Below are 26,561 nucleotides of genomic sequence, written 5' to 3'. Positions count from 1 at the left end.
AACCCTCTGTGATTCTCTTGCTGTGATTTATGAAAGGCACAAATAAGGCAAATTTGATTGAAATGAAGCAGAATTGTTTCAGTGTAACTAATGTAACACCTCAGATATTGGGATAGACATAAACTTGATTCGAAGGTACACTATATGTTGTTATGCAGCAATTTATTTTGATATTTTTTTCAGATACATTTTGCAGAGGCATCAGAAAACTAAAGAATGATTGGGTTATTTTATTTCTCAAAATTAATTGAAGCAGATACTTGTGAAGTCATTGGGAGGTGAGCCAGTTCCGGTTCAACAGTTTAATCACAAATATTTGAGGAATATTTTTGCCTTAATTTGTTAAGAGGGTAATAATGATCAACCGAAATAAAAGGTTTCATATGTTTAAAAGGCAAACTACTTTTATGTTCTTGACATTAAGTAAAAATATCCCAAATTATTTTAAATACATTTGCCATATGCATTTTTGCATTTTTATTTTAGTAATAAATATGGTCTCTTAATTAGATAATTCTAACCAGATTGTGAGAAATTTAAAGCATAGTTCATTCTTACATTCTTTAGAGAATAGAACAGAAAGATGAGCCAGGTTTGCTTTTTTAATTTCTAAATGATTCTTCAATCCTGAATAAATGAATCCGAATGTGAGAAAATGTTCTTTCTATACATCTAGGAGATGTTATTAAAAACTGGATTTCTGGGCTGGGTATGGTAGCTCACGCCTGTAATCCCAGCACTTTGGGAGGCTGAGGTGGGCGGATCATTTGCGGTCAGGAGTTCGAGACCAGCCTGGCCAACAGGGGGAAACCCCTTCTCTACTAAAAATACAAAAAAAAAAAGAAAAATTTGCTGGGCATGGTGGTGCACGCCTGTAATCACAGCTGCTCAGGAGGCTGAAATAGAAGAATCGCTTGAACCCAGGAGGCTGAGGTTGCAGTGAGCCAAGATTGTGCCACCGTATTTCAGTCTTGGTGACAGAGTGAGACTGTGTTTCAAAAACGAACAAGCAAACAAAAACCCCTGGATTTTCTGATATCCATATCTAAATGTTTAAGAGTTTTGGCTTTATTAGTTTGACATTGAAGATCTCATCAGTGGCAAGGCACAGTGGCACGTGTCTGTAGTCCCAGCTACTTAGGAGTCTAAGGCTGAAGGATTGCTTGAGCCTAGGAGTTCAGAGCCAGCCTGGGCAACATGATGATGAGACCCTGTCTTTAAACAAACAGACAAAAAAAAAAAAATCTCATCAGTAAACATTCATGACTACTGAATTTGGCCTGAGCCAAATATTTTATTATTTTGATGCTAGAGTAAGATTATTGTTTCATGCTCAAACCTTAATTCAGCAGTTAAAAATTAAATCTTGATACTGCGATACTTGATATCATAAGCAGTAATTGAATATTGTCTTCTTTGGCATGTGTCCTTGTAAATATTTATATTTTTCTTATTTTTATTATTATTTTTTGAGACAGGGTCTCGCTCTGTTGCCTAAGCTGGGGTGCAGTGGTGCAATCATGGCTCACTACAGCCTCGACCTCCCAGGCTCAAGCAATCCTTCCCGTTCAGCCTCCCAAGCAGCTGGGACTACAGGCATGTGCCACCATACCTGGCTAATTTTTGTATTTTTTGTAGAGATGGAGTTTTGCCATGTTACCTAAGCTGGTCTTGAACTCCTGGGGTCAAGCTGTCTACCAGGCCATGGCTTCCCAAAGTGTTGGAATTACAGGTGTGAGCCAACATTCTTGGCCAAAATAAATATTTATAAAATGTCATTTTTTTCTTTCACATATTCTGTTTTCCGATCTATAATGTCTTTGCTTTATTTGCAAATAGAAAATCATTTGATTTGACTTAAAAATTTGTTAAAATGTTTTTTTCCTCCCCTCCTTATTTAATAATTGGTAAGATATCGAAAGTTGATTGTGTATTTGTATTTGCTTATTTTGGGGACATTTGCTCAGTGTGAAAGATGGGGGAGCTTTGAGTATAATAACTTGTACCCCCTTCAGTGATTGTGTCCCTAACCAATTCCTCATTCAGCCTCCCTGGTAGATTCAGGATCACGAGCCCAGAACTAGAAGTTGAGGGTTACTAGGAAGTCAGAGAATCATCTTTGTGCTTTCTGTTATGGCATGGAATTGAACTAGAAAATATTGACTCTGAATAGAAATTCATCCCAAATGTGTTTAACAACTCTTTGGGTACAACCCAAGATAGTGTGTTCCATTTAGATACATGTTTTCCCTTCATGTCTTCCTGACCTCCCTTCTTTGGGTGAACAAATTTAGAAGTTGTTATTTTTGTTTGGCATGTTCTTTGAACATGCTTAGATATTTTGAAATAATCACTGCTTCCAAGAAAGCTTGTTTAAATGAAGTATGTTTTATCTTTATCATTGCAAATTGAGGAAGAAATTAAAGGCACTATTTCTTTGGACTGTCTGAGAGGAGTGTAATAGCAGTTATTTATTACTCTCCCTCTTAATAAGCTTCTTGTCTCTTACCCAGCCTCCTCAGGGCTGGCAGTAGGGCTGTTACCATCTAAGTATATATCCAGCTTCTAGCCAAGTTGGATGAAATTAACAGGAAGTAGGGTAAAGTATGATCATTCTTTCATAAGATCATTAGGACTTGAAAGAAATATAGAAATACCTAGATTATCATTTGCAAAAATGTGATTATGTATATCAGTATCACTTGTGGTGTGAGAGTTGGTTTCATGTGGCACATGAATCAATTTTTATTTTAGAAGTTTTGTAGTATGTGTTAAAAACATAAAATTTTTAAAAACGTAAGATAAAAACATCAGATCATTCTGCCTACAGTTTTTATTACTTAAGACAGTGTGAGTAGATTGTGTAAAAATACAGATGGTAATATAACTGAAATGGCAAGCATTATGATCGTTAAGTATGTGAATAATTTCATTTTGGGAAATGTTGAAATAGTTCCATACCAGAATTTTATTCAGAAGAAGAAACTGGGGCCCAAAAAGGGAAAGTAATTTAGCCAAGGTGTCTTAGTGAGTCGTTCACTGGTAGAGTTTGGACTAGTTCCTAGGTCTCCTGGGTCCCAGTCCAATATTTTCACTGTACCTTGATACTTCTCAGTAATATTAGCAAAAGTGGAACATTAGGTAAAATAGGGATGCATTATTATGGAACATACAAGAGTGCAGATTATTTTGGGAGACTTGTACCTCCTGTAGATTGTGGGCTCTTGGAAGGACAGGAAGATAAAGTAGCTGGGATGCTGAATTAGAAACAGATACGCAAAATGCAAGCACATTTTATGTTTTATGCCTACCTTCAATTCAGTTTCTTAATTTATAATAAGATTGCCAGAAGGGCAAATGCAGGTACAGTTGGAAATAGTAGACTGACCTGAACTGACATCAAGTTCTATAAGCCTCTATACTTTAGAGCTGGAGTTGAAGGAATATTGTGGAGGTCATTAACATAGAATTTTATTGATATGTAATATATTTATAAGGATCATATCTGAATTAACACATTTTTCTTTTTCAGAGTCCTTATAGGACAGTTCTTCGAGATAATGCAATACCAACAATATTTGATCTTACCAGTCATTTGAACAACCCACATAGTAGACACAGAAAACGAATAAAAGAACTGGTATGTCTGTGTACTTTCAGCTTTCCCACCTTCCCCCATAATACTATGAAATCAAATATGGATGCATTTATGTTAAATTAATCCAAGTTACTCTCTATTTCAGAAGTAATGTAATGGGAAATAAATGTTATGGTAAATAGTAGCCTGGATGTGAGATGATGAGTTTTAGTATTTAAATTGGAAAATCTCCCTCAAATTTAGCCAGTTGATACTGTTGAGTTGGTCCAGAGTGTGCTATTAATTATAGGCCACTAGCTCATTCCCTTCTGGGGAAGAAGGAGAAAGCTACCTTTTCTTTTGTAGTAAGGAAAATAGAGCTGAGGTGTTTCCAGAGTTCAGCACAAAGGAATAAAGAAAGGGAAAGTGTAAAAGTGGAGACATGGAATGTTTTAAAGATAAGGCTTCTGTCACTATTAAATATGGACAGAGTTTAGAAAAAAAACATCGAAATCTCTGTTTATGGCATAATTTACACAATTCTTATATTCCTTAGATATCCTTCAGTTCTGAGGATTGACACCTATCTGTATTTTGTTGACCTTAGGTGAACGGAAGTATAGTAACTCCTTAGTCCATGGCTTTCTGTCATCATTGCCACTAGCAAGGCCCTTATTTTGCTTTATTATTTTTCCTTCTTCACCCACTATTACCATTACCATTCCTTCCCCTGCCAGTTGGTGTCCATGCTAGTGTATTTAATGTATGTCCTATCAGTTCACCTACTGTGTGCTTTTTAAAGATAGCATTTATCTAATTTTCCTTATTCTATGCTTACCATATTTAGATATTTTATCCATTTGGAGTTTGTATGACATACAGTAGGGATCTATAATAACTTTTTCTCCTTGTAGAGAAACTGTTTTCCCAACATGGTCTGTTAATCCTTCCTTTCCTCTACTGGTGTAAAATGCCACCTCTGTTATATAACAAGTTTACATAAGGCTGTTTTGGGGAGTTCTGTTCCATTTCACTGTATTATTTGTTTGCAGCTATACCGCACTGTTTCATTACCATGGCTTTGTAATATATCTAACTTTCAAATAAGGTGATTGTTTAACTCTTCTTTTTCTTAACTATTTGTGGACCTTTATTCCTCCATATGAATTTTTTTTTTTTCCCTAGACAGGGTCTCACTCTGTCACCCAGGCTGGAGTGCAGTGGCATAATCTTGGCTAACTGCAACCTCCACCTGCCGGTTTCCAGCAATTCTTCCTGCCTCAGCCTCCAGAGTAGCTGAGACTACAGGCCCTCACCACTATGCCTGACTAATTTTGTGTTTTTGGTGGAGACACAGTTTTACCATGTCAGCCAGGCTGGTCTCGAACTCCTGACCTCAAGTGATCTGCCCGCCTCGGTCTCCCAAAGTGCTGGGATTATAGACATGAGCCACTGTGCCTGGGCTTTTGAATTTGAAAGTCCTTTTGTCAAGTTCTCCTAGAAATGATTTTGGGATTTTCATTATAATTGCTTTGAATTGACATCTTTACAATATTAGCAATTATAAATTTATTACTAGTTTATTACTAGTTTAGTATTACTAATGTTAGTAAATGAATATTACTAGTTTACTATTACAGTATAAACTATTGTAAAGTATTAACTAGTTCCATCCATGAATAGAAAAAAAATCCCATAAAATACCTATCAAGTAACAGCAATCATTGACAAAACTAAATACTAGTTTTTTGAAAAGAATATTAGAATACTTTTAGGAGTACAGAAAATGAAAAATTTTGAGGGCTTTCGTTACAGTTCTTTAAATGACAATGTATACATGCTTCCTTAGATCACTTCTTAAATACATTACGGTTCTTACTGGTATAGGTGATATATTCTGGTTGAAATTGTTTCCAGCACTTTTGAAGAACTTCTTTTTAAATTAATCCTAATAAGTCTTCTGAGTTTTTCCTCTGTTACTGATTGTATCATCTGTAAATAAGGAGAAATTTGTCACTTTCAGTTCTTACTATTTTAATTTTTTCTGTTGCCTGCCTTGTTTAGTCAAGATCCCTGGTACTATGTTGAACAATTCTAGTAATGTCATACTTGCCTTGCCCCATTAAGTATAATGTTTGCTCTTGGTATTGTTAGATAGTTTTTATCAAGTTAAGAAAATTCCCTTCTACTCCCATATTCAGAGTTTTCTTGTTTGTTTTTTGTTTGTTTTCTTAAGACAGGGTCTCACTCTGTCACCCAGGCCAGAGTGCAGTGGGGCAGACACTGTTCATTGCAGCCTCTGCCTTCTGGGCTGAAGCAGTCCTCTTACCTCAGCCTCCCAAATAGCTGGGACCATAGGTGTGTGCCATCATGCCTGGCTTATTTTTTGTATTTTTTATTTTTTATAGATGCGATCATGCCATGTTGCCCACTTTGGTCTCAAACTCCTGGGCTCAAGCAGTCCTCCTACCGCAGCCTCCCAAAATGCTGCCATTACAGTAGTGAGCCACCACACCTGACCTATATTCCGTTTTTGTATTTGACTTGTCACATGCTTTCATTGCATGTATTTAATAGAAAAGTTCATTTTTTTCATTCTTTAATGCAGTGAGTACTAATGGATTTTCTGTGAACCATCTGCATTTCTGTAATGAATTCTAGTTGATTGCAATATGTCTGTTTACTTTTATATACCATTGGATTCAATTGGTCAGTATTTTATTTAGGATTTTACATTTGTGAATCTTGGCCTGTAACTTTCTTTTCATGTACTGTCATTATCCAATTACAATATCAAGGTTCTATTAGCATCATAAAATAAGTTGGATATCTTTTTTTTTTTCTCCTAGAAAAATTTGTATAGGTAGATGTTAACTGCTCTTGAAAGTAAGGTAGAATTTGGTAAAACCATTAGAGGGCTTGGGGTGGGTGAGGGAAAGTTTTGATTGCCATTCTGATATCTTTATTGGTTTTCTCTTTCTTCTTGTGTTTTGTTAATGTTGTAAGTTTATGAAACTTTAATAATCTTTTCAAAGAACCAGTAGTTTTGTCAGTGATTGTTGTACTTGTGAACTCTTATTGGTTTTCCTTGATTAGGTTGATTTACTTTTTGACTCTTTTTCTAGCTTCTTGAATGTTTAGCTCATATTTATGTGTATTCAAAGCTGTAAATGTGTCTCTTAGGTCCATTTTAGCTATACCCCACAACTTTAGACAGATAGTGCTGTCATATCTGGCTGTAGGTATTTTGTAATTTCTCTATTTTGTTAACACAGGATTGTTTTTCTTAGTTTCCAGATGTGGAATTATTTTAAAAAATGATTTGATATTTTAAATTTTAAATGTTATTAAGAGATACATAGAGGATACATATAGTCTATGTGATGTTGATTCTTTCTGATTTTTTTGCATCCATTATTGCTATTGAAGTCTGTGCCAGCCTGATTCTTGTTCCTTTTTAGGTAATCTTCTTTTTCTCCCTCAAAGCTTTTTAAAAGTTTTCTTTATATTTGACATTTTAAATTTTGCTAACCTATATCTAGATGTGAGTTTTTTTCTTATGTACCTTAATTTGTCATCTTACAGCTGAGGACTTACATCTTAAATTCTGAGAAATCCTTAGTTTTTATTTTTCGTTATGCATTTTCCCCTCTATTTGTTTATTTCTATTTTCCTGGGACTTCTCTTAGATGAATACTGACACCTACATTACAGTCCTCCATATCAGCTTTCTTCTTGGTGTCCATGGAGGACTGATTCCAGGACCTTCCGTCAGAGAGCAAAATCCACAGATGTTTGATTCCCTTATATAAAGTGGTGTCGTATTTGCATATAACTTAAACACATCCTCCTGTGTACTTTAAATCATTTATAATACCTAATACAATGTAGTGCTATCTAAATAGTTGTTATATTACATTGTTTAGGGAATAATGAGAAGAACAAAAGTCTGTGTGTTCAGTATAGACACAACCAAACTTTTTTTTTTTTTTTTTTTTTTGAGACAAGAGTTTTGCTCTTGTTGCCCAGGCTGGAGTGCAAGGGTGCAATCTCAGCTCCTCACAACCTCCGCCTCGCGGGTTCAAGCAATTCTCCTGCCTCAGCTTCTCCAGTAGCTGGGATTACAGGCATGAGCCACCATGCCCGGCTCATTTTGTATTTTTAGTAGAGACGAGGTTTCTCCATGTTGGTCAGGCTGGTCTCGAACTCCTGACCTCAGGTGATCCTCCCGCCTCAGCCTCCCAAAATGCTGGGATTACAGGTGTGAGCCACTGTGCCCGGCAGAACCATCCATTTTTAAGTAATATTTAGATTATTTATGATGCTTAATACATTTGTTTGTAACACCTAGTACAATGTAAATGCTATGTAAATAGTCATGCTGCGTTATATAGGGGAATAATGAGAAAAAAGTCTGCACATTTTCATGATAGATACAACCATCCATGTTTTCCCCAGCATTTTCAGTGCATGGTTGGTTGAATCTATAGATATGAAGTACAATATGTATCAGGATGAGGAGCTCAATCACTTGCTGTCCTGTAGCTATCATTTCCCTGTAGTCTGTCCCTCAGAGAGCCTCACATAATCTCACAGCGCTTCACATAATCTCACAGCAGGCATACTCTTCCTGACCCGCCATCCTTACAAACGTGCAGTCCATAGGATAAGGAGGGGATGTCCAGGTTGACCAGCCTGCTGATGTTTCTTGTTATCAGCACCATGTCCATTGCTGCCCAACAGGCATCCTGCTGTCTGTCACTGGCATTGCTGCTTTTCTGCCACGGAAAACAACAAAGTGGCCTATGATTTAAGCATTGTAGAGGGTTGGAAGGAAAGTAAAGGATGCAGCTAGAAAGTTCTTCCTTTGTCTAACCCTATTGGTGCCACTTGGCCTACTATGCTCTGTGTATGCTCTGTGTATCTCTTCCATGCTGGTACTCTTTCACCTTCTCCTTCACAGGGATTTCTCATCACTTTTGTGTTGAGTCCAGAGATTCAGCAACCTCCTTCTTATGGGACATCTCCAGGGTTAAATTGGGAAGCAAGATGATTTGCGTCCTCTTGAATTTAACTCCAAGTGCCATGGTGTATTTTTGTGACTTTCATTAGCCAGGAAACACTTATAACCCAAAGTTACGGTGATTTAGGTAGAAAATAAGTAAAATGATGTATTCTTTTTTCCCTAGGACTTTGTTATAACCTTGGAGTCATTAACAGCTTATTCTGATTTTCTCATTGTCGGTCTGTTTGAAGAATGTATACTCTCTATATAAAGAATTTATGCTCTTGAAAGAATTAAATTGTCTCAGACTAGGCATTTGTATTTGTGAGTCTAAGATGATAGACTAGAGGTCAGTTTTTTAAAGATGATTTGTGTTTTTTGTTTTTTTTTTCTTTTTTTTTCTTGACATTTAGAGTGAAGACGAAATAAGGACACTGAAACAGAAAAAAAGTAAGTGATAGTGTTAATGACTCAACTTCTGAATGCCTTTTAAAAAGGCCTTGACCTGGTAAGGACAAATAAATATGTTCTGTGTCAAAAACCTACCTTGAGAATGGATGTAAGAGTGTGCTCAACTTTGTCCTGTGTTTTGAAATTATGAGAATAAAGTCTAATTTTAGTTTGTCTTTATTGAGTGGTGCTATGCCACACACTATGCTATATGCAGGCCTCACAGAGGTGACGCCTTCTCTCTCAGTGTGGTAGAGGGGTGGCAGGCACACAGTGCTCCATTGTAGGGAAGGAAGGGCAACAGTAGAGGCATGCACTGAATCTCTTTTCTGTCCACCCAGTTGTGGTGCGTAATGAATTCTTGGTAAATGTTTAAGGACTAAATGCTGTGGGGACACATAGTGCCACTGGCAGTAGTGGTCACAACAGCCTTTCTGTAGGTGCTGATGCCCGAATTATGTCACCAAAGGACGAGGGCTAGAAGCTGTTTTTCTTCTTGTCAGTTATTAGTTACTCCTCCTCCTCTATTTCTTCTTCCTATTGCTGTTGTTATTAACATAGCATTTTATTGAGTGCTTACTGATGCCAAGTCATTATTCTAAGTGCTTTACTTGTATTAATTCATTTTATTCTCACAATAGCCTTGAGATAAGTACTGTTATTTCCCTCTTCATAGATGAGGAGATATGGACTTAGGCAAAGAGAGGGAAAGGTGTTCTGTGCATGAAACAGGGTGGTAGATTTGGGGAACTACACTCATTTTAGTGTTGTTAAAGTTTGTGATAACCCATTATGGTTAGAAAATGAGCCTGGAGAGGACCCCAAAGGCCAGAACTTGCAGACTTGTGGGCTGTTAGCAATAGGAAACCACTTAGGGGTTTGTAAGTAGGTGATAAGAGGGACCTGATTTCCATGGTACATAGAGTACTCTGTTGGATTACAAAAGGTAACACTGGAGGCAGGGAGGCCAGTTGGGCTGTCAGCTGACCAAATAAAAGTTGAAAGGCCTTGAATTAAGGCAATGGTAGAGAGAGTAAAGAGAATAGATTCAGGGAACTTAAGAAATTTGTATACCTATGACACCTAGGAAAGATGCCCAAAAGAAGAGGGACTTGACTTTTCACTTTGTACTCTTTGCTCTTTAATGAACTTCTTTTTGAAAAAAAATAAAAGCAAGGGAATTAGTACTAGTTAATTGGAAGTAGAGAAACAATGGAGGAGAGAGGGAGAGAGCCAGACAGGCAGGCGTCCAGGAAAACCTCTTGCTTTCTGGCTTGGGAAGCTTCCCTAGAATAGAACCACTGCTGTGTCACGTATGATGAATAGCAGTGTCATCTGATTTGAGGAGGGGTGAGGGAAGGATGCTCCCTGCATTTTGCTGAACCCTTATTAAGCTCTGAAGTATGGCTCACACAGGCTCCAGTCAGACTAGATTTCCCTTTGTACTTGGACAGCCTGCTTCCCTCTTCTACCTTAGTGCTTTTGCTGGAATAATTCTCACCAACTGAAATGCCCTCCTTGTTCATGTCCCTCTTATTTATCCTTGTCATCAAATGCAACTTCTGAATTTTTGTTTCTCCCTGCCGCCCTCCACAGTCTTTTTTCTTTTTGAGATGGAGCCTCACTCTGTTGCCCAGGCTGAAGTGCAGTGGCACGATCTCGGCTCACTACAACCTCTGCCTCCCGGGTTCAGACGATTCTCCTGCCTTAGCCTCCCGAGTAGTGGGAACTACAGGCACATGCCACCACGCCCAGCTAATTTTTGTATTTTTAGTAGAGACAGGGTTTCACCATCTTGGCCAGGCTGGTCTCAAACTCCTGACCTCATGATCCACCCACCTCAACCTCCCAAAGTGCTGGGATTACAGGCGTGAGCCACCGCACCTGGCCATAGTCTTATGTTCTAAGAACTAGGTTTTAACTGTGACTCCTCAGATTTGGATTATTTTCCTGCAGACACCAGTGACCTGTATAACTATGGACAGGGCATTTAGCCTGTAGGGCCTCAGTTTTCCTATCCCCTATGAAGAGATTAGGCTGTGTGATATTCTAATACTAGCCCTAAGAATTACATTAATCTCCTTTATATTATACTGGTTTGTACAGTTGTCCCATATCTCCCATATAAATGTGTGGCATCATGGTTTGATAAAAACAGCATCAGCATGGACCTTGGAGCAAGACACACTTGGATTTCAACTTTACTTCCATTCTTCTAACTGTATTTGTGATCTTGGGGAAGTTTACTTAGTGTCCTCATTTGTCAAGTGGGGTTGATACCACCTGCCTGAAGAGAGGGTAATGTGATGCATATAAAATACTAAGCACAGTAGTTTAGTAATTAGTTCTGTCCCACTTTGTTTTTCTGAGGGCATGGACTGTCATTCATTACATATGTGGAATGTCTTGTTAAGTGTGTTTTAAAAATTAGGCTGGATGTGGTATCTCACACCTTTAATCCTTGTACTTTGGAGCTGAAGTGGGAGGATCACTTGAAGCCAGGAGTTCAAGACCAGCCTGGGCAACATATTGAGACCCGCTTCTTCTTCTTAAAAAAAAAAAAAAAAATTATTCCTATCTTATAACAGCGTTTACATCTAGGATTAAAATATATCTGTTTATACTGTCTCTCCCACTAGATTGTGTCTTATCTTAGTGTCTTATTTTAATCTCTATCTTAGTCTGTAGTCTAGTAAATGCCCTATGAATATTGAATGAATGAGTTTGTGGATTTTAAATATTTAACCAAAGGTGTAATATTTTTTGTTTTGTATGGTTTTTCTTGAGCCTGTTTGTAACATTAATTCTTTGTTTTCCAGTTGATGAAACTTCTGAGCAGGAACAAAAACATAAAGAAACCAACAATAGCAATGCTCAGAACCCCAGTGAAGAAGAGGGTGAAGGGCAAGATGAGGACATTTTACCTCTAACCCTTGAAGAGAAGGAAAACAAAGAATACCTAAAATCTCTATTTGAAATATTGATTCTGATGGGAAAGCAAAACATACCTCTGGATGGACATGAGGCTGATGAAATCCCAGAAGGTCTCTTTACTCCAGATAACTTTCAGGCACTGCTAGAGTGTAGGATAAATTCTGGTGAAGAGGTTCTGAGAAAGCGGTTTGAGACAACAGCAGTTAACACGTTGTTTTGTTCGAAAACACAGCAGAGGCAGATGCTAGAGATCTGTGAGAGCTGTATTCGAGAAGAAACTCTCAGGGAAGTGAGAGACTCACACTTCTTTTCCATTATCACTGATGATGTAGTGGACATAGCAGGGGAAGAGCACCTACCTGTGTTGGTTAGGTTTGTTGATGAATCTCATAACCTAAGAGAGGAATTTATAGGCTTCCTGCCTTATGAAGCTGATGCAGAAATTTTGGCTGTGAAATTTCACACTATGATAACTGAGAAGTGGGGATTAAATATGGAGTATTGTCGTGGCCAGGCTTACATTGTATCTAGTGGATTTTCTTCCAAAATGAAAGTTGTTGCTTCTAGACTTTTAGAGAAATATCCCCAGGCTATCTACACACTCTGCTCTTCCTGTGCCTTAAATACGTGGTTGGCAAAATCAGTACCTGTTATGGGAGTATCTGTTGCGTTAGGAACAATTGAGGAAGTTTGTTCTTTTTTCCATCGATCACCACAGCTGCTTTTAGAACTTGACAATGTAATTTCTGTTCTTTTTCAGAACAGTAAAGAAAGGGGTAAAGAACTGAAGGAAATCTGCCATTCCCACTGGACAGGCAGGCATGATGCTTTTGAAATTTTAGTGGAACTCCTGCAAGCACTTGTTTTATGTTTAGATGGTATAAATAGTGACACAAATGTTAGATGGAATAACTGTATAGCTGGCCGAGCATTTGTACTCTGCAGTGCAGTAACAGATTTTGATTTCATTGTTACTATTGTTGTTCTTAAAAATGTCCTATCTTTTACAAGAGCCTTTGGGAAAAATCTCCAGGGGCAAACTTCTGATGTCTTCTTTGCAGCTGGTAGCTTGACTGCAGTACTGCATTCACTCAATGAAGTGATGGAAAATATTGAAGTTTATCATGAATTTTGGTTTGAGGAAGCCACAAATTTGGCAACCAAACTTGATATTCAAATGAAACTCCCTGGGAAATTCCGCAGAGCTCACCAGGGTAACTTGGAATCTCAGCTAACCTCTGAGAGTTACTATAAAGAAACCCTAAGTGTCCCAACAGTGGAGCACATTATTCAGGAACTTAAAGATATATTCTCAGAACAGCACCTCAAAGCTCTTAAATGCTTGTCTCTGGTACCCTCAGTCATGGGACAACTCAAATTCAATACGTCGGAGGAACACCATGCTGACATGTATAGAAGTGACTTACCCAATCCTGACACGCTGTCAGCCGAGCTTCATTGTTGGAGAATCAAATGGAAACACAGGGGGAAAGATATAGAGCTTCCATCCACCATCTATGAAGCCCTCCACCTGCCTGACATCAAGTTTTTTCCTAATGTGTATGCATTGCTGAAGGTCCTGTGTATTCTTCCTGTGATGAAGGTTGAGAATGAGCGATATGAAAATGGACGAAAGCGTCTTAAAGCATATTTGAGGAACACTTTGACAGACCAAAGGTCGAGTAACTTGGCTTTGCTTAACATAAATTTTGATATAAAACACGACCTGGATTTAATGGTGGACACATATATTAAACTCTATACAAGTAAGTCAGAGCTTCCCACAGATAATTCTGAAACTGTGGAAAATACCTAAGGGACTTTTAAAAACAGGCTTTCTTATATTTGATACTTGGAAGAAAAGCCGTAAGGTGTATGTAGGCCACTTAATCACTAAATATCTTTGCCTATAGGACTCCATTGAATACATTAGCCATTGGTAATCTACCTGTTTAAATGGCCCCTGTTTTTGAACTCTCATGCTTTGAAGACCTACCTGTCCTTCCAGAAGAGAACATTGAAAGTGCCATGTTTCCTTCTGTGTGATCTCTGTTGACGGCACTCTGGAATTGTTTTAGTTAAGTCATTTTAGACATAGCATTTATTATCACTGTGGCTCTCTACTTGTTGGGTGTTATGAATTCTTTGAAGAAATACATTTTGAAGAGGTGTGGGAGGAAGGAATACATTTTATAAAATGGTATAGTGAAGCCCACAATTGATCTTTGACTAATAGGAGTTTTAAATGTGCTAAAAATCTATACTGGACAGTTACAAGAAATTACTGGAGAAAAGCTTGCGAGCTCGCCAAACAAGGATTTCAGTGTAGATTTTGTCTTTCTCGAACTTAAAGGAACAAATGACAAAGTTTGAATGGAAAGGCCTGCTGTTGTTCCACATCTCATTGTTGCTGTTTACATTCCTTTCTGGAGCCTACATCTTCCTAAGCTTTTTAGCAGGTATATGTTGAACACTTCTGTTTCATGGTTGAGACAGAATCAGAGGCCATGGATACTGACAACTGATTTGTCTGTTTTTTTCTGTCTTTTTCCATGACTCTTATCTACTGCCTCATCTTGATTTATAAGCAAAACCTGGAAAACCTACAAAAATAAGTGTTGTGGTTTATCTAGAAAAATATGGAAAATATTGCTGTTATTTTTGGTGAAGAAAATCAATTTTGTATAGTTTATTTCAATCTAAATAAAATGTGAATTTTGTTTAAAGCTTAGGCATATTATTTTTGGTGGGGTCAAAACATTCTTGTGTAAATTCTCTTAAAAAACTTTTGATAAACTGCTTCACAATTCAAGATGAGTCTTTTGTATGTGGTTTACTAATTGGGTTATAGAAAAAAACAATTAAGAAAGTATTAAATGTAAGGTTCACCCAACTAGGTGTTTTTTTTTTTTTTGATGTACTGTGTGGGCCCTGATATAAATTGTCAGTTTGTCTTATTATTGCTGGCTAAAATGAATGCAGAGGTGTTAATGAATTATTTTATGTTGGGAGTAAGTGTTCCTTGAGCTTCAGAAACCAGAGTGGTGTGTATTTGCTGGACTGCTGAGAATGATAGCTCACAGTCCATTTCTCTGTCCTAGGAAAGCCCACAGACGTGTCAAATCAAGACACATTATGCATGCAGCTTATCAAAAAGGTAAGAGTTTATCTTGTAGCCAGGGCTCTAAGAGATGCCTCTGTCCTTGTCAGAAAGAACTGATCAAGTTCATGATGGCAGGATGACAATGAAGGAGACACAAAGCTGGTGTTTCAATATATTCATCCTGTTCTTAGGGCACTTAAGAGTGGTGTGACCTTGGCAGGTTATTTAACCTGCGTCAGTTTCCTCAACTATAAAATCTACCTTAAGGTTGTGCTATGAGGGTTAATTTATCATCAGTGACCTATTGCTGCTTAACATTACCCCCAAATTTAGTGGCTTAAACATTTAACCATTTCTCACAGTTCTGTGGGTTGCTTGAGTGGTTCTTCTGCTAGTCTCATCTGGGCTCTGCATTCAGCTGGGAGGGTGGCTGGGGACTGAATATGATGACTGGGCCTCTCCATGTGGTCTTTTATCTTGCGCTATGTAATGGTGGTCTCAAGAGTACCAGGAAAGCAAAGGCAGTGGTTTCAAAACCTGGACTCAGTAATTCAGAGCATCACTTTCACCACATTCTTTTGGTCCAAGCAAGTCACTCGGCCGGTCTGGATTCGAAGGATGAGGAAATAGACTGCTTTTGTTGGGAGGAGCTACAAAATAATGGCCCCCTTTTCAGTCTGCCAAATAATGTATTCAAAAATATTCATTCAATAAGCATTAGTTAAGCTTTTGAGATGCCCATCATTTGTTTTTATAATGTAAGTATGTTCTCTAATTTGGGAGTCTATTGGAAGCTTAAAAGCCTAATTTATTAAAAGATGTTTTCAACAAACTGATCTTTGATGGTAGATTGAATCAGTGGTAATCTCACTGATGAAACAGGTTGTCTTTTGCAAGATTAGATAATTTAGAAAGTGGTAGGGTCATGACCATTTATTCCACAAATATAAGTTGAATGCTTACTGTGTGCCAGGCTTCTTGGCTAAGTGCTGGCAATACCCAGTACATTTTCTGACTCACCAAGCTTACAGCCTCGAGTTGGCCCGTAAGTACATCAAATTGTACATACTTACAACTACACACACACAAACTTCATAGACTTCAGTAAATCAGATTTATTGAAATTAAAGGAAAGGAAAATAACATACAGAGTATCCACAAAAGCCTTGTACAGTTTTTTTTAAAATAAGGTCTGTATCATATCTAAATAGTTTGCAAATGTACTAGGAAAGACATTCAAGATTTGGCATATCAGAGGAATTTTTGCTTTTGACATATCTCATTTTTTTTTGGAAAAAAAGTTACACAGTTGAAGCCTGATCTAGGATGTGTGACCTGTGAAATAAGTGGGAACAAATGCTTTATTAATAATTCGATGTAATTTTCAGTTAATTCTTAGAATAATTCCTGCGAGGTAAGTAGTAGTTGGTTGGGTTGAAAGAGCCTTCCTTCTGAGACAAGTTCCTCTGCAGTAACTTAGTTGGATCAGGTTTATTTCTGTTTGATATTAGGGGCAGCCACTTTTTAAGTGCTATTTTAAGTAAGTCATAAAACAGGAAAATTGTACTTGCAGTGTTTATTAATACTTATATGTTACTTTAGAGCTTACAAGGCACTTTGAATGATCTCATTCAAGTTCTCAGAGAAACTCAGATATTAGCCCACTTTTTTCAGTTGAGAAATCATGCTCACAGAGATGAATTAATTGCCTCAAATTATATGGCAAGTAAGTGTCAGAGGCAGGTACTTCAGTCCAGTACTTCAATATTGAAATTGATTGTGAAAGCCATTTCATTCTTAAGGTTTGTAAAAGGAATATTTGCTTTAGGAATAGATTCCTTTTATGTTCTTGCTTTATCCATTGCCAGCTTTCAGCACAGCATCTCTAAAGTGCACTCATTATAGTCGACATGGGTTTCTTGCAAAGAAAAAAAAATGGAGCTTGAAACTTCTGAGACTTTACAAACTGGGTGTAGAAGTGCTGCCACCTTTGTTTGGCTGCCAAGACACTACCACAAAGGACTAGATCCAGGTCCATTTATTTCATGCGAGTGGATGCAGCTGTCTTGCCATGATCAAATGCTGCTCTGTAGCCAGCTTTTTGTGGCCAGAAAAAGTAAAGTAATTTTTAGTACAGAGTAGCATAAAAATATCCACAAGATCAGTTTCAGGAAACAATTACTAGCTTAGAAGTAACAATAAGTGTGATCTATAGGTTGACTAAATGGCAGTTAATTTCCAGACCTTTTTTAAATGCCCCTTATTTCTCACCATGAATACTATATAAATAGAATACACTACCTGCCACTGTATTTAGTTTCATAAATTATTTGGACAGGGTGAACAACAGACTTCAAAACTATGTAGAGGTAGTAAATCTCCTTTTTAATGAGTTTGAATTTACAGTAGTAGTTTAAACATCTGGAAGTTTAAAGTCTTAATTCATTCCAAATGTTCAACAAGGATGTACTTTAAAGAGGATATTGTAATTGAGGGATCAAGAAAACTGTTGACTCAATCTGAGGCCTTTCTACTTTCGTCTGTATACATTAATCACATACAGCTTGAGAGGTTGACAGTTCAAAAAGAGAAGAGATGGACCCAAATATCCAAGTTGGCATGCTTATATGAGTAAATTTTAAGAGTATAGTTACAACAAGGGTGAAGTTTAAATGTTGGTAATTAGCAATCTAAGGATGCAGTCAGATAGTGCTGCTGTGTTCTATGCTTCTTATGGAAATGAGGGTTTTTTGAATTGTTACTAAAGCTGGGCTTAGAGGAGTCAAAACTTTTGACTTCTAAATTGTAATTTTGATTAATGCATCTCGTAACCCAAGATTCTGGTGTGAAGCCAGCACCTACCACGAGACCAAGCATTCCTTTAGTGCACACTTACTGAGTTTCTACTGGATGCTTGTTAGGTGTCAGTTTTCTCACACCAAAACAGGGTTGTAGCAGCAGCAGTCATCATCGTCCACAGCGGCAGCTGCTGCTAACAGTGCTCAGCATATGCCAGCTATGTGCAAAAACACTTTTTTATAGTTTCTCATTTAAACTTCTCTACTTTATGCTCTACTTTATGAAGAAGGTACTGTTACCCCCATTTTACAGGTGAAAACCTAAGAATCAGAAGGTCACACAGCTAGTGAAAGGTAAATCCAGAATCCCAACATGATATAATGATTTGCAAATCTAGTTTGTTGTTAATTGTATTTGCTTCTCATTCTAATTTTGAATATCATATTGAACACCTATGTTGCTCAGTCTGTTTGGCATCAGGCACAAGGCTGTCATGGATACAAATGTGAATGACATAGAGCCCATGCCATGGATACACAGGAGAATAAGATTGACCCCAGGCCCCCAGTGAGCTGAGTCACATGGGAGAGCCAAACAAGCAAGCTGGAGTCTGCCAGGATCAGGGCTAACGGTGGGGTAACCCTATAATTGATGGTCCTAACCAAAGTACTTTCGAGCATGTAAGGGGGCACTATTAATAGTTGTGCCAGACAACAGATAAAACAGACTGTCTAGAGCACACCACAACTTTTGTTCACCATAGCTAGAGGTAAACTCGGTGTGAGGGGAGCACAGAGGAGAGTGCCCTGACTGACTAGAGGCAGTGCCCTGGATCAACAGAGTGCAGCATGTGTGGTGTGTTGTCACCCTTGCAGGCCTTAGTCTAGATGCCAGTTCCTCTGGGGGCTTCCTCATCCCTGAAATGTGGGTCAGGGGATCCTTATCTGTGACTCTGAGGTGTCTCCCAGTTTGCAGCTCAGAGTAGTAGACAGCATTGAATATAGGAGGTCCAAGAGGTAGGCAACAGCCTTTGCAGAAACCTATAAAAACAGCAATATTTGTTTCCCCATATATTACCTCATTAAGTTAATGAGTGATGGTGGTGTGTAAAACTAAGCCAAATTCACCACCATCATTGCCAATATAGGTCCAGTTGAAACATGTTTGAAGCCACTGAGAAATTGGCATTTGCTAACAGTAGTTGGACCTTTGAAAGTGGTGTGTACTGTGCAACTTCATGACCCCAAATATTAGGTTAGTCTCTCACTTCCTTCTCAGTGAAAATGTAGCTTTTATATTAGTATTAGAAGTATACCCATATAATGTGTGATTCATCCTCCACTCCCCACCTACCCCCAACAACAACAACAACAACAAAAAACTCTGATATTCAGCATGCTATTTCAGGTTAAGGTACCTGATACATAAGTAATAATGTCTTCCTCACACCAGTATTACACACGTTGAACTAAATTCTTCATGGTGGTGAGTTTTAGAGCTGGAAGGAGTTGTGGAAACTTTGTAGACAACTCATTTGACAGAGGACTGGAGAGGACGGCTTGCTCAGGATCGCACTGCTTGGTGATGGCAGAGGCTGGGGGTGAGCAGAAGTGTCCTCACTCAGTCCTGTGCTCTGTCACAGCACACAGACGTAACTCAAGATGGAAAACCTGAAAGAATTATTTCTTGGCAGGTGAGCAGTGTCTGCCCTTTAAACTTAGTGTAAATGCTAATCCCGTAAGTACGTCAGCTTTATAGGAGAGAGATTTATTAAACAGGCCAGGGTCTGGGGTTCTTGGCACCATTTCTGTTTTGTGTTACCATAAAATTTGGTTTTAAAAATATTTGGTATTGCTTACATCTTTTTTGGCAAATTCCTATTGTTGGTATGATTATTTTTCTTTAGAAGAATCCATGTGATTAGACTGTAGATTTGCAAAGCCTTTTTTTTCCTAAAAGACATGTTGAAAGCTTTTTTTATAATTGGTTTGTGGAATTTGGACATCCTTTTATTAATAGCAGCTGCTATATATTGAGCACTTACTATGTACCAAACATCGTTTTAGGTACTTTGTAACAGTCATTTAGGTTCACAATAATCAGATGTTACTATCTCCATTTTGGGGATGGGCCAGAGAGTAAATGGCTTGTCCAAACCACTCAGTGGTGGAGTGGGATTCAGACCCTAACCAGCTGATTCTGGTAGACTAGGCTGCTCCTCAAAGAGGAAATACCCACCTTTTTACAAATGAGTATGGAAAGACTAGGGGGAAAGTACACCAAAATACCAGTTTGTCTCCAGGTGGTGGGACTATGAGGAATAACAACTTCCTTTCTTTGACATTTCAATTTTTCAAATTTTATATATATATATAGCCACCTTGAAAAAGATTAAATAGCATTCTGAAACAGAAAATTCAAGATTACTTCATGAAAACATTTTTCTTCTAGTATATTTGTTACTACTTTTCCAGTTCCATTTAACACACATCATGCCAGGTATCACGCTAGGTGTTTTGGCTGCAAAGATGAGACATTGACCCTGTTGGCAAACTTAGGCTGCTAATTCGTCAGGGCCCAGCTCAAGTGTCCTATAACCAGTGCACCCCTATGTCTGGCCCCCAGTTAGTTCTCACCCCCTCTCCTGTTACCTGCCTAGTGTAAACCATCATCATCTCTCACTTTATCATTCCCTACAAGGTTATTTTCCACCCAGCAGGCAGAGTGATTGCATGGACCTCCTTTTCTCCGACCCCCACACTTAGACCAGAATCCAAGCTCCTGACCATGACTCTTAAGGCCCTATGTGAGCTGGGCTATGCCAACTTATAGACCTTCTTCATTCTGCCCAGCTATTAATGGTGGTCTTTTTGTTTCATCTACTCACTAAGCTCATTGAGAGAAGCTTGTTCAAGGCCTTTACACTTGATGTGCTTTGAAAGCTGTTGACCCAGTTAGCTCCTAGCTCATTTTTTGTACCATTCAGGTCTTTGCTTAAATGTTATCTCCATGGAGAAGCTTTCTCAGACTACCCTTTGTAAAGTAGCCTACCTTTCCTGGAAATGATTGGTCTTCTCACACTAGTATGTAAGTTCTACAAGGGCTGGGACTTTGTCCTGTTTACTGGTTGTATTCCCAATTGGTAAAACAGGACCTGGCATGTAATAGTTGCTCCGTACTTGTTGAACAAATGGTGGGTTCTAGAGCCAATGGGAAATTCACAGTGGCTAGAGGATTGGAGGCGAGGAAAGCAACCAAAGTGAGGATGGAAAGGGATTTAGGGGCCAATCCATGAAAACCTAGAAAGCCCTGCTCAGGAGTTGGCCTGGTCATAGAAACAGTGCCCTTCGCAGGTGAGATGCATATGGCAGAGTACAGCCTACAGTTTCTGGGCATGTTTAGAAAGTGAGAGAAGAGACCGGGCGCAGTGGCTCACGCCTGTAATCCCAGCACTTTGGGAGGCTGAGGCAGACAGATCACCTCAGGTCAGGAGTTTGAGACCAGCCTGGCCAACATAGTGAAAACTCGTCTCTACTAAAAGTACAAAAATTAGCCAGGCATGGTGGCAGGCGCCTGTAATCCCAGCTACTCAGGAGGCTGAGGCAGGAGAATCGCTTGAACCCGAGAGGCGGAGGTTGCAATGAGCCGAGATCGTGCCACTGCACTCCAGTCTGTGCAACAAGAGCGAAACTGACCAAAAAAAAAAAAAAAAAAACACAAAAAGCAAACCCCACATTGGCCACTGTTAATCATAATTAATAACATCTGTGATTTGTATAGTCTTTCTTCCAATGCGTTCCAAGTCTTGAGACATGATCCCTTTGGTCCCCCAGGCCCCTGCCACAATAACAACCTTGGCATGCGACTCACCACCCTTTGCTGCCATATAATACCCTCCTATTTATCACCCGTCTTACCCCTTCCTTTCCAAGTGAAATAATTTCTGCCTTATTTTTTCTTCTCTTCCTTCCCTTCTCAAACCACAACCCATATAATTTTCATTGCCCTCTTTAGAACCTGCTTGTGTCTCGGCTCCCGCCTTTTTAATACAGAAGGGGAGCCAACCTGAAACAGTATGGATGAACAGATGTGCATTTTTAAATCACCCTCCATACATAGTGGCATCTTCTTCTGGACTGCAATTCCTTTTCCAGCATACAGTCTCCTTGAAAGATAGATGACTAAATGCAAAAGTAGCTGCTTGTGCCTTAAAATCATTAGCAATCTTAGTGCTCATTTGAGGTTAAATTCCCTACCCATAGCATGAGATTTATCCATGTGCTTAAATAATAGAATTAAAGGATTGATATAATGCTTCATATAATGACGCTTACACTTAGGAAGGAATATATTTATTGTGTGCCTCCTGTATGCCAGGCACTATAGATCCACAATTTGATGAGGCTGATGTATTATTCCCATGAGAGAACTGAATTTAAGGATCATTTGCCTGAGGTCCGTGTCTGCCTAAAGCCAGAGGCAGTGCTCTTTGCCCTGCACCACACAGCCAGCCTCAATCCCACAGCACTCGAAGGTACACCAAGAGTTTGCACAGACATCTTGTCATTTCAGTCCTCGTAACAGCCTGTAAGATGGCAGTGTCATCCCCAAGTGGCTTGCCAGAATGCGGCACTGCTGGGATGGACTTTATGTCTCTTTTCCTCCAGCTCTGTGGCTTTCTTTCTTGTTTGTTTGTTTTTTGTTTTTGAGACAGGGTCTCAGTCTGTCACCCAGACTGGACTGCAGTGATGTGATCATGGCTCACTGCAGCTTCCACCTCCTGGGCTCAAACGATCCTCCCACCCAGCCTCTGTAGTTGCTAGGACAAACTATGCACGCCATCACTCCCTGCTAATTTTTGTATTTTTTGTAGAGATAAGGTTATGCCATGTTGCCCAGGCTGGTCTTGAACTCCTGAGCTCAAGGGATCCACCCACCTCAGCCTCCCTAAGTGCTGGGATTGCAGGCATGAGACACCGCGGCTGGCCAGCTCTGTGGCTTTTTGATTTGGAGTCTGGTGCATAGGGTCCTGTGCATGTCACTGTGGTGGGTGGAGGGATTTGAATCTGGCTCTTGAAGAGTTAGAGCATTGGTGGGAGATGCTGGAGGAGCCTCAGCCCCGTGACATCGATAAGAACAGAGACATGGGTCTAGAAGAGGCTGTTGTCCCTTTCCTGCTAGAGGAAGTAGAGACAAGTGTGACTGGGACCTGGAAGCATCAGAGTGAGAAAAGGGTCAGGGTTAGACAAAATAGCAGCAAGGAACCAGAGAAAGCAACAAGGAGGGTGTCGGGAGACCCCATCTAAATGCTGTCACTTTGAAGTGGTGAGGCCTTGGGTAAACCACTTTACCTCTCTGAGCTCATATATTATAGTTTTTATTGTGGACTCTATGGGTAAACCTCTTCACATCCTGGAATGCCACTTTCTCCAAGGAAAGGTCTGGCTAACCAGACTGCTCACCAGCTGATTGTGGTTAACTATCCCACAACAAGCATGAAATATTGGTGTGAAGAACCCAGAGACTATTTATCTTCCCCACCCTTCCATTGACCTTGAGACAAATGGGCAAATTGCCAACCCTCTTTGGGCCTGTCTCCTCATCTGTAAAGCAAGGATGCTAAAATATCTCATGATGAGGGAGAAAGCATTTAATCAGCTTTATGCAATATTGTTACTAAAATGCTCTGACAGAAAAAAGGCTTCTAGATGAAATTAGAACAGGGTGAGATATGCGCCAAGGGTCCTGGAAAGGCTTCTTGGAGGAGTGTGGTGTGAACTAGGTCACAAAGACTAGATAGGTCAGCAGGTAAGGACGCAGAACTGGTGTGGACAGCTAGGGCAGAGGCCAGGTGTCCTATCAGAACAGGAGGGCTGCTGCTCTGTCTCTTCCCTTCCATCTGACCCCATCAGCATCCTCCACTCTCACAGCTCAAGCCCGTGAGTCTCAATTCTAAGAGGCTATTGGTGGAGACAAACTTTTGATTACATGATAACTTTTAAGGAAATGAAAAAATATTTCAACTATAAACATACACTAGTTTTATGTTGCATCTCAATTTCAAAACCATTAAACTGTGGGGATAAAATGTGTCTTAGAATTGAAAAATACAGTTATCTCACTTCAGAATGAATACTACCAAAAAAAGTCATGTGGACTTTGGAACCAATGTTCAAGTTTCTGTTCTGTCACATACTAGTTTTATTATTCTGTGCAAGTCACTGGATTTCTCTAGGCATCAATGCATTTTTAAAATGGTCTATAAATTGACTGGGCATAGGAGGTGAGCAGTTAAGGTTGTTTGAGTCTGAATGTTGATTCATTTTGGGAAGAGGTCTCCAGGAACATATTTTGTCAAATTATGGGTTGCCATTGAATAACTATATGTTGTTATTTTTAGAATAGCATAACACAGACCAACGGTTCTCAACTGGGGGCGATTTTGCCTCACCCCCACCCCCCAGTGACATTCGGCAATATCTGGAGGCATTTTTGATTGTCACAACCATGGTGCAAGGAAGGGGTACTGGCTTCTAGTGAGTAGAGGCCAGGGATGCTGCCGAACATCCCACAGACAGCCCCACAACAAAGACACCCCCAAACAAAATCTGGCCCAAAATTCCCACTAAGGTTAGGAAACCCTGACATCAAGGTGAAGAACATAGATTGTGGAGCCTAACTGCCTTGATTTGAACCCCAGCTCTGCCATCTCTAGCTGTGTATCCTTGGGTCAGTTGCTTCACTTTTGTCCTTCAGCATCTTCATCTGGGAAAGGAATAATAACTGTCTTCCACATACAGTGGCTGTGTGGATTACTAGGACCTACTGCAGGTGGAGCATTTCAAGCAGAGTCTGGCATCCAGGAGGCACTCAGTGCCAGCTCTTATTTCAAGTACTCAGTGAGCACTAGACTTGGTGAAACTACCTGGTGATCAGTACCAAGACTTCAGATAAGATACTTAGTTTCTTCAGCTGTAAAAAAAAAAAGCAAAAACAAAAAACAATGAAAAATCACATTTCGGGAATCAAATGAAATCAAGAATATGATAGCACTAGGGAAACAGTGGAAAATCTTACAGATACACTTGTATCATTATTATTGCCTCAAAGTCTTTCCAGTAAGAGAATGTTCTGGGGTGAAGCAATAAACTCTCCCGGGCCAGGCTGTAACTCAGCAGAAGGGACAGCCAGAGAGAGGAGGTGCTCAGAGCAGCACGTTGCAGGCCCAGTCCTTAAGTGCATCCTCAGCTGTGAGTCCAGGAAATCGCCTTTATTGCTCTGTTATGTGCAAACTGCGCCCCAGCTTCACATACCACTTTCCCCAAAGGAGTGCTTGGCAAACCAGCATACACACCCTCTCTGCAGACTAAACTCTGGGAAAAACAACAGCATAGATGGAAAAAGAGTGCCCTATAAGTCTTTGGCCAGGGATCTCTTCCTGCTCCACCTCTGTCTTCTCTGGCCCCAGTTTTCTGAGCTCTTGGATGAAGGAACTAGATTGCTGGCCTGAACTCCAAGGCCTGCTGGAGCCCTTGTTCTAGCCACACAGAACTGAGTGAGGATTTTTATTATTTTTAGTAGGGAACAATTATCTAGCAGGAACAGTGTCTATCAGTTTACATAAAGTTGTGTTGGTGGGGTGTGGTGGCTCATGCCTGTAATCCCAGCACTTTGGGAGGCTGAGGTGGGAGGATTGTTTGGGGCCAGGAGTTTGAGACCAGCCTGGCCAACAAAGCAAGACTTTGTCTCTAAAAAAAAAGTCTTTTTAAAGTTGTGTCTCAGAAGCACCTCATGAAACATTGGGTATTATGGCCATATTGTTGATGATGATATGGCCATAATATCATCATCACTGAGGCCCAGAGATCCTGAGCAACTTGCCCGGAATGCATAGAGTCAGATCCATATCGCTCTTAACCAACACACTGCAGTACCCCAAGCCAGAACAAGTAAAGATTTTGGCAAACACTAGGCACTTAATACTTGTTAATTTAGTTTAATGAATGAATACAAGGGGAAATGACAAAGTAGTTTGTTCCTTATTGAGCTCTGTCTACCCCGTCTCTCACCACGTCATCTCCTCTCCTTGTCTCAGCTCCCAGTGCCCACTCACTCTTGCCAAGAGCTCTGCACCCTCTCAGCAACAAGTCAAACTATTCTTTTTTGTTTTGTTTTTTGAGCTGGAGTCTTGCTTTGTCGCCAGGCTGGAGTGCAGTGGCGCAATCTCGGCTCACTGCAACCTCCGCCTCCTGGGTTCAAGCGATTCTCCTGCCTCAGCCTCCTTAGTAACTGGGATTACAGACACCCACCACCATGCTCAGCTGATTTTTGTACTTTTAGTAGAGACGGGGTTTTGCCATGTTGGCCAGGCTGGTTTCAAACTCCTGACCCCAGGTGATCCGCCCACCTCGGCCTCCCAAAGTGCTGGGATTACAGGCATGAGCCACTGTGCCCAGCCAGTAAAACTGTTCTTTAAGGGACCTTCAGTGACAAGTGCAGAGAACCGTCCTTCTCACTATTCTATTTGGTGAGCCTGCTCTGTGCCAAGCCCTGAGTGGGCTTGAGGACACAGACCTGAGTCATCCCTGACACTTGCTCTGAGGGAAGTTCACATCTGTGGGAGGTGAGTGGGAGTGAGTGGGAGACTGATGAGAAAACCGGCTTGTTACAAGATAGCACGATAAAAGCAATCC

General features: G+C 39.8%; 1 protein-coding gene across 2 annotated transcripts in view; it reads left to right on the top strand.

Annotated features, from left to right (window-relative positions):
* The window catches only part of THAP12 (THAP domain containing 12), a 31,252-nt gene extending 16,560 nt beyond the window's left edge, over positions 1-14,692 (top strand). For both annotated transcript variants that reach the window (XM_028833832.2, XM_015115225.3), the window contains 3 exons: positions 3,533-3,640; positions 8,996-9,032; positions 11,852-14,692. In XM_028833832.2, coding sequence (XP_028689665.1) covers positions 12,022-13,782 — 1,761 coding nt within the window. In that variant the 5' untranslated portion in view covers positions 3,533-3,640; positions 8,996-9,032; positions 11,852-12,021 and the 3' untranslated portion in view covers positions 13,783-14,692. The remainder of the gene's footprint in view (positions 1-3,532; positions 3,641-8,995; positions 9,033-11,851) is intronic.
* Positions 14,693-26,561: the final 11,869 nt, after the last annotated feature.

Source organism: Macaca mulatta, chromosome 14 (genome assembly GCF_049350105.2).
Source record: "Macaca mulatta isolate MMU2019108-1 chromosome 14, T2T-MMU8v2.0, whole genome shotgun sequence".
Taxonomy (NCBI): Eukaryota; Metazoa; Chordata; class Mammalia; order Primates; family Cercopithecidae; genus Macaca; species Macaca mulatta.
The sequence above is the reverse complement of the archived record's forward strand: the minus strand, read 5'-3'. Positions and strand labels throughout refer to the sequence as shown.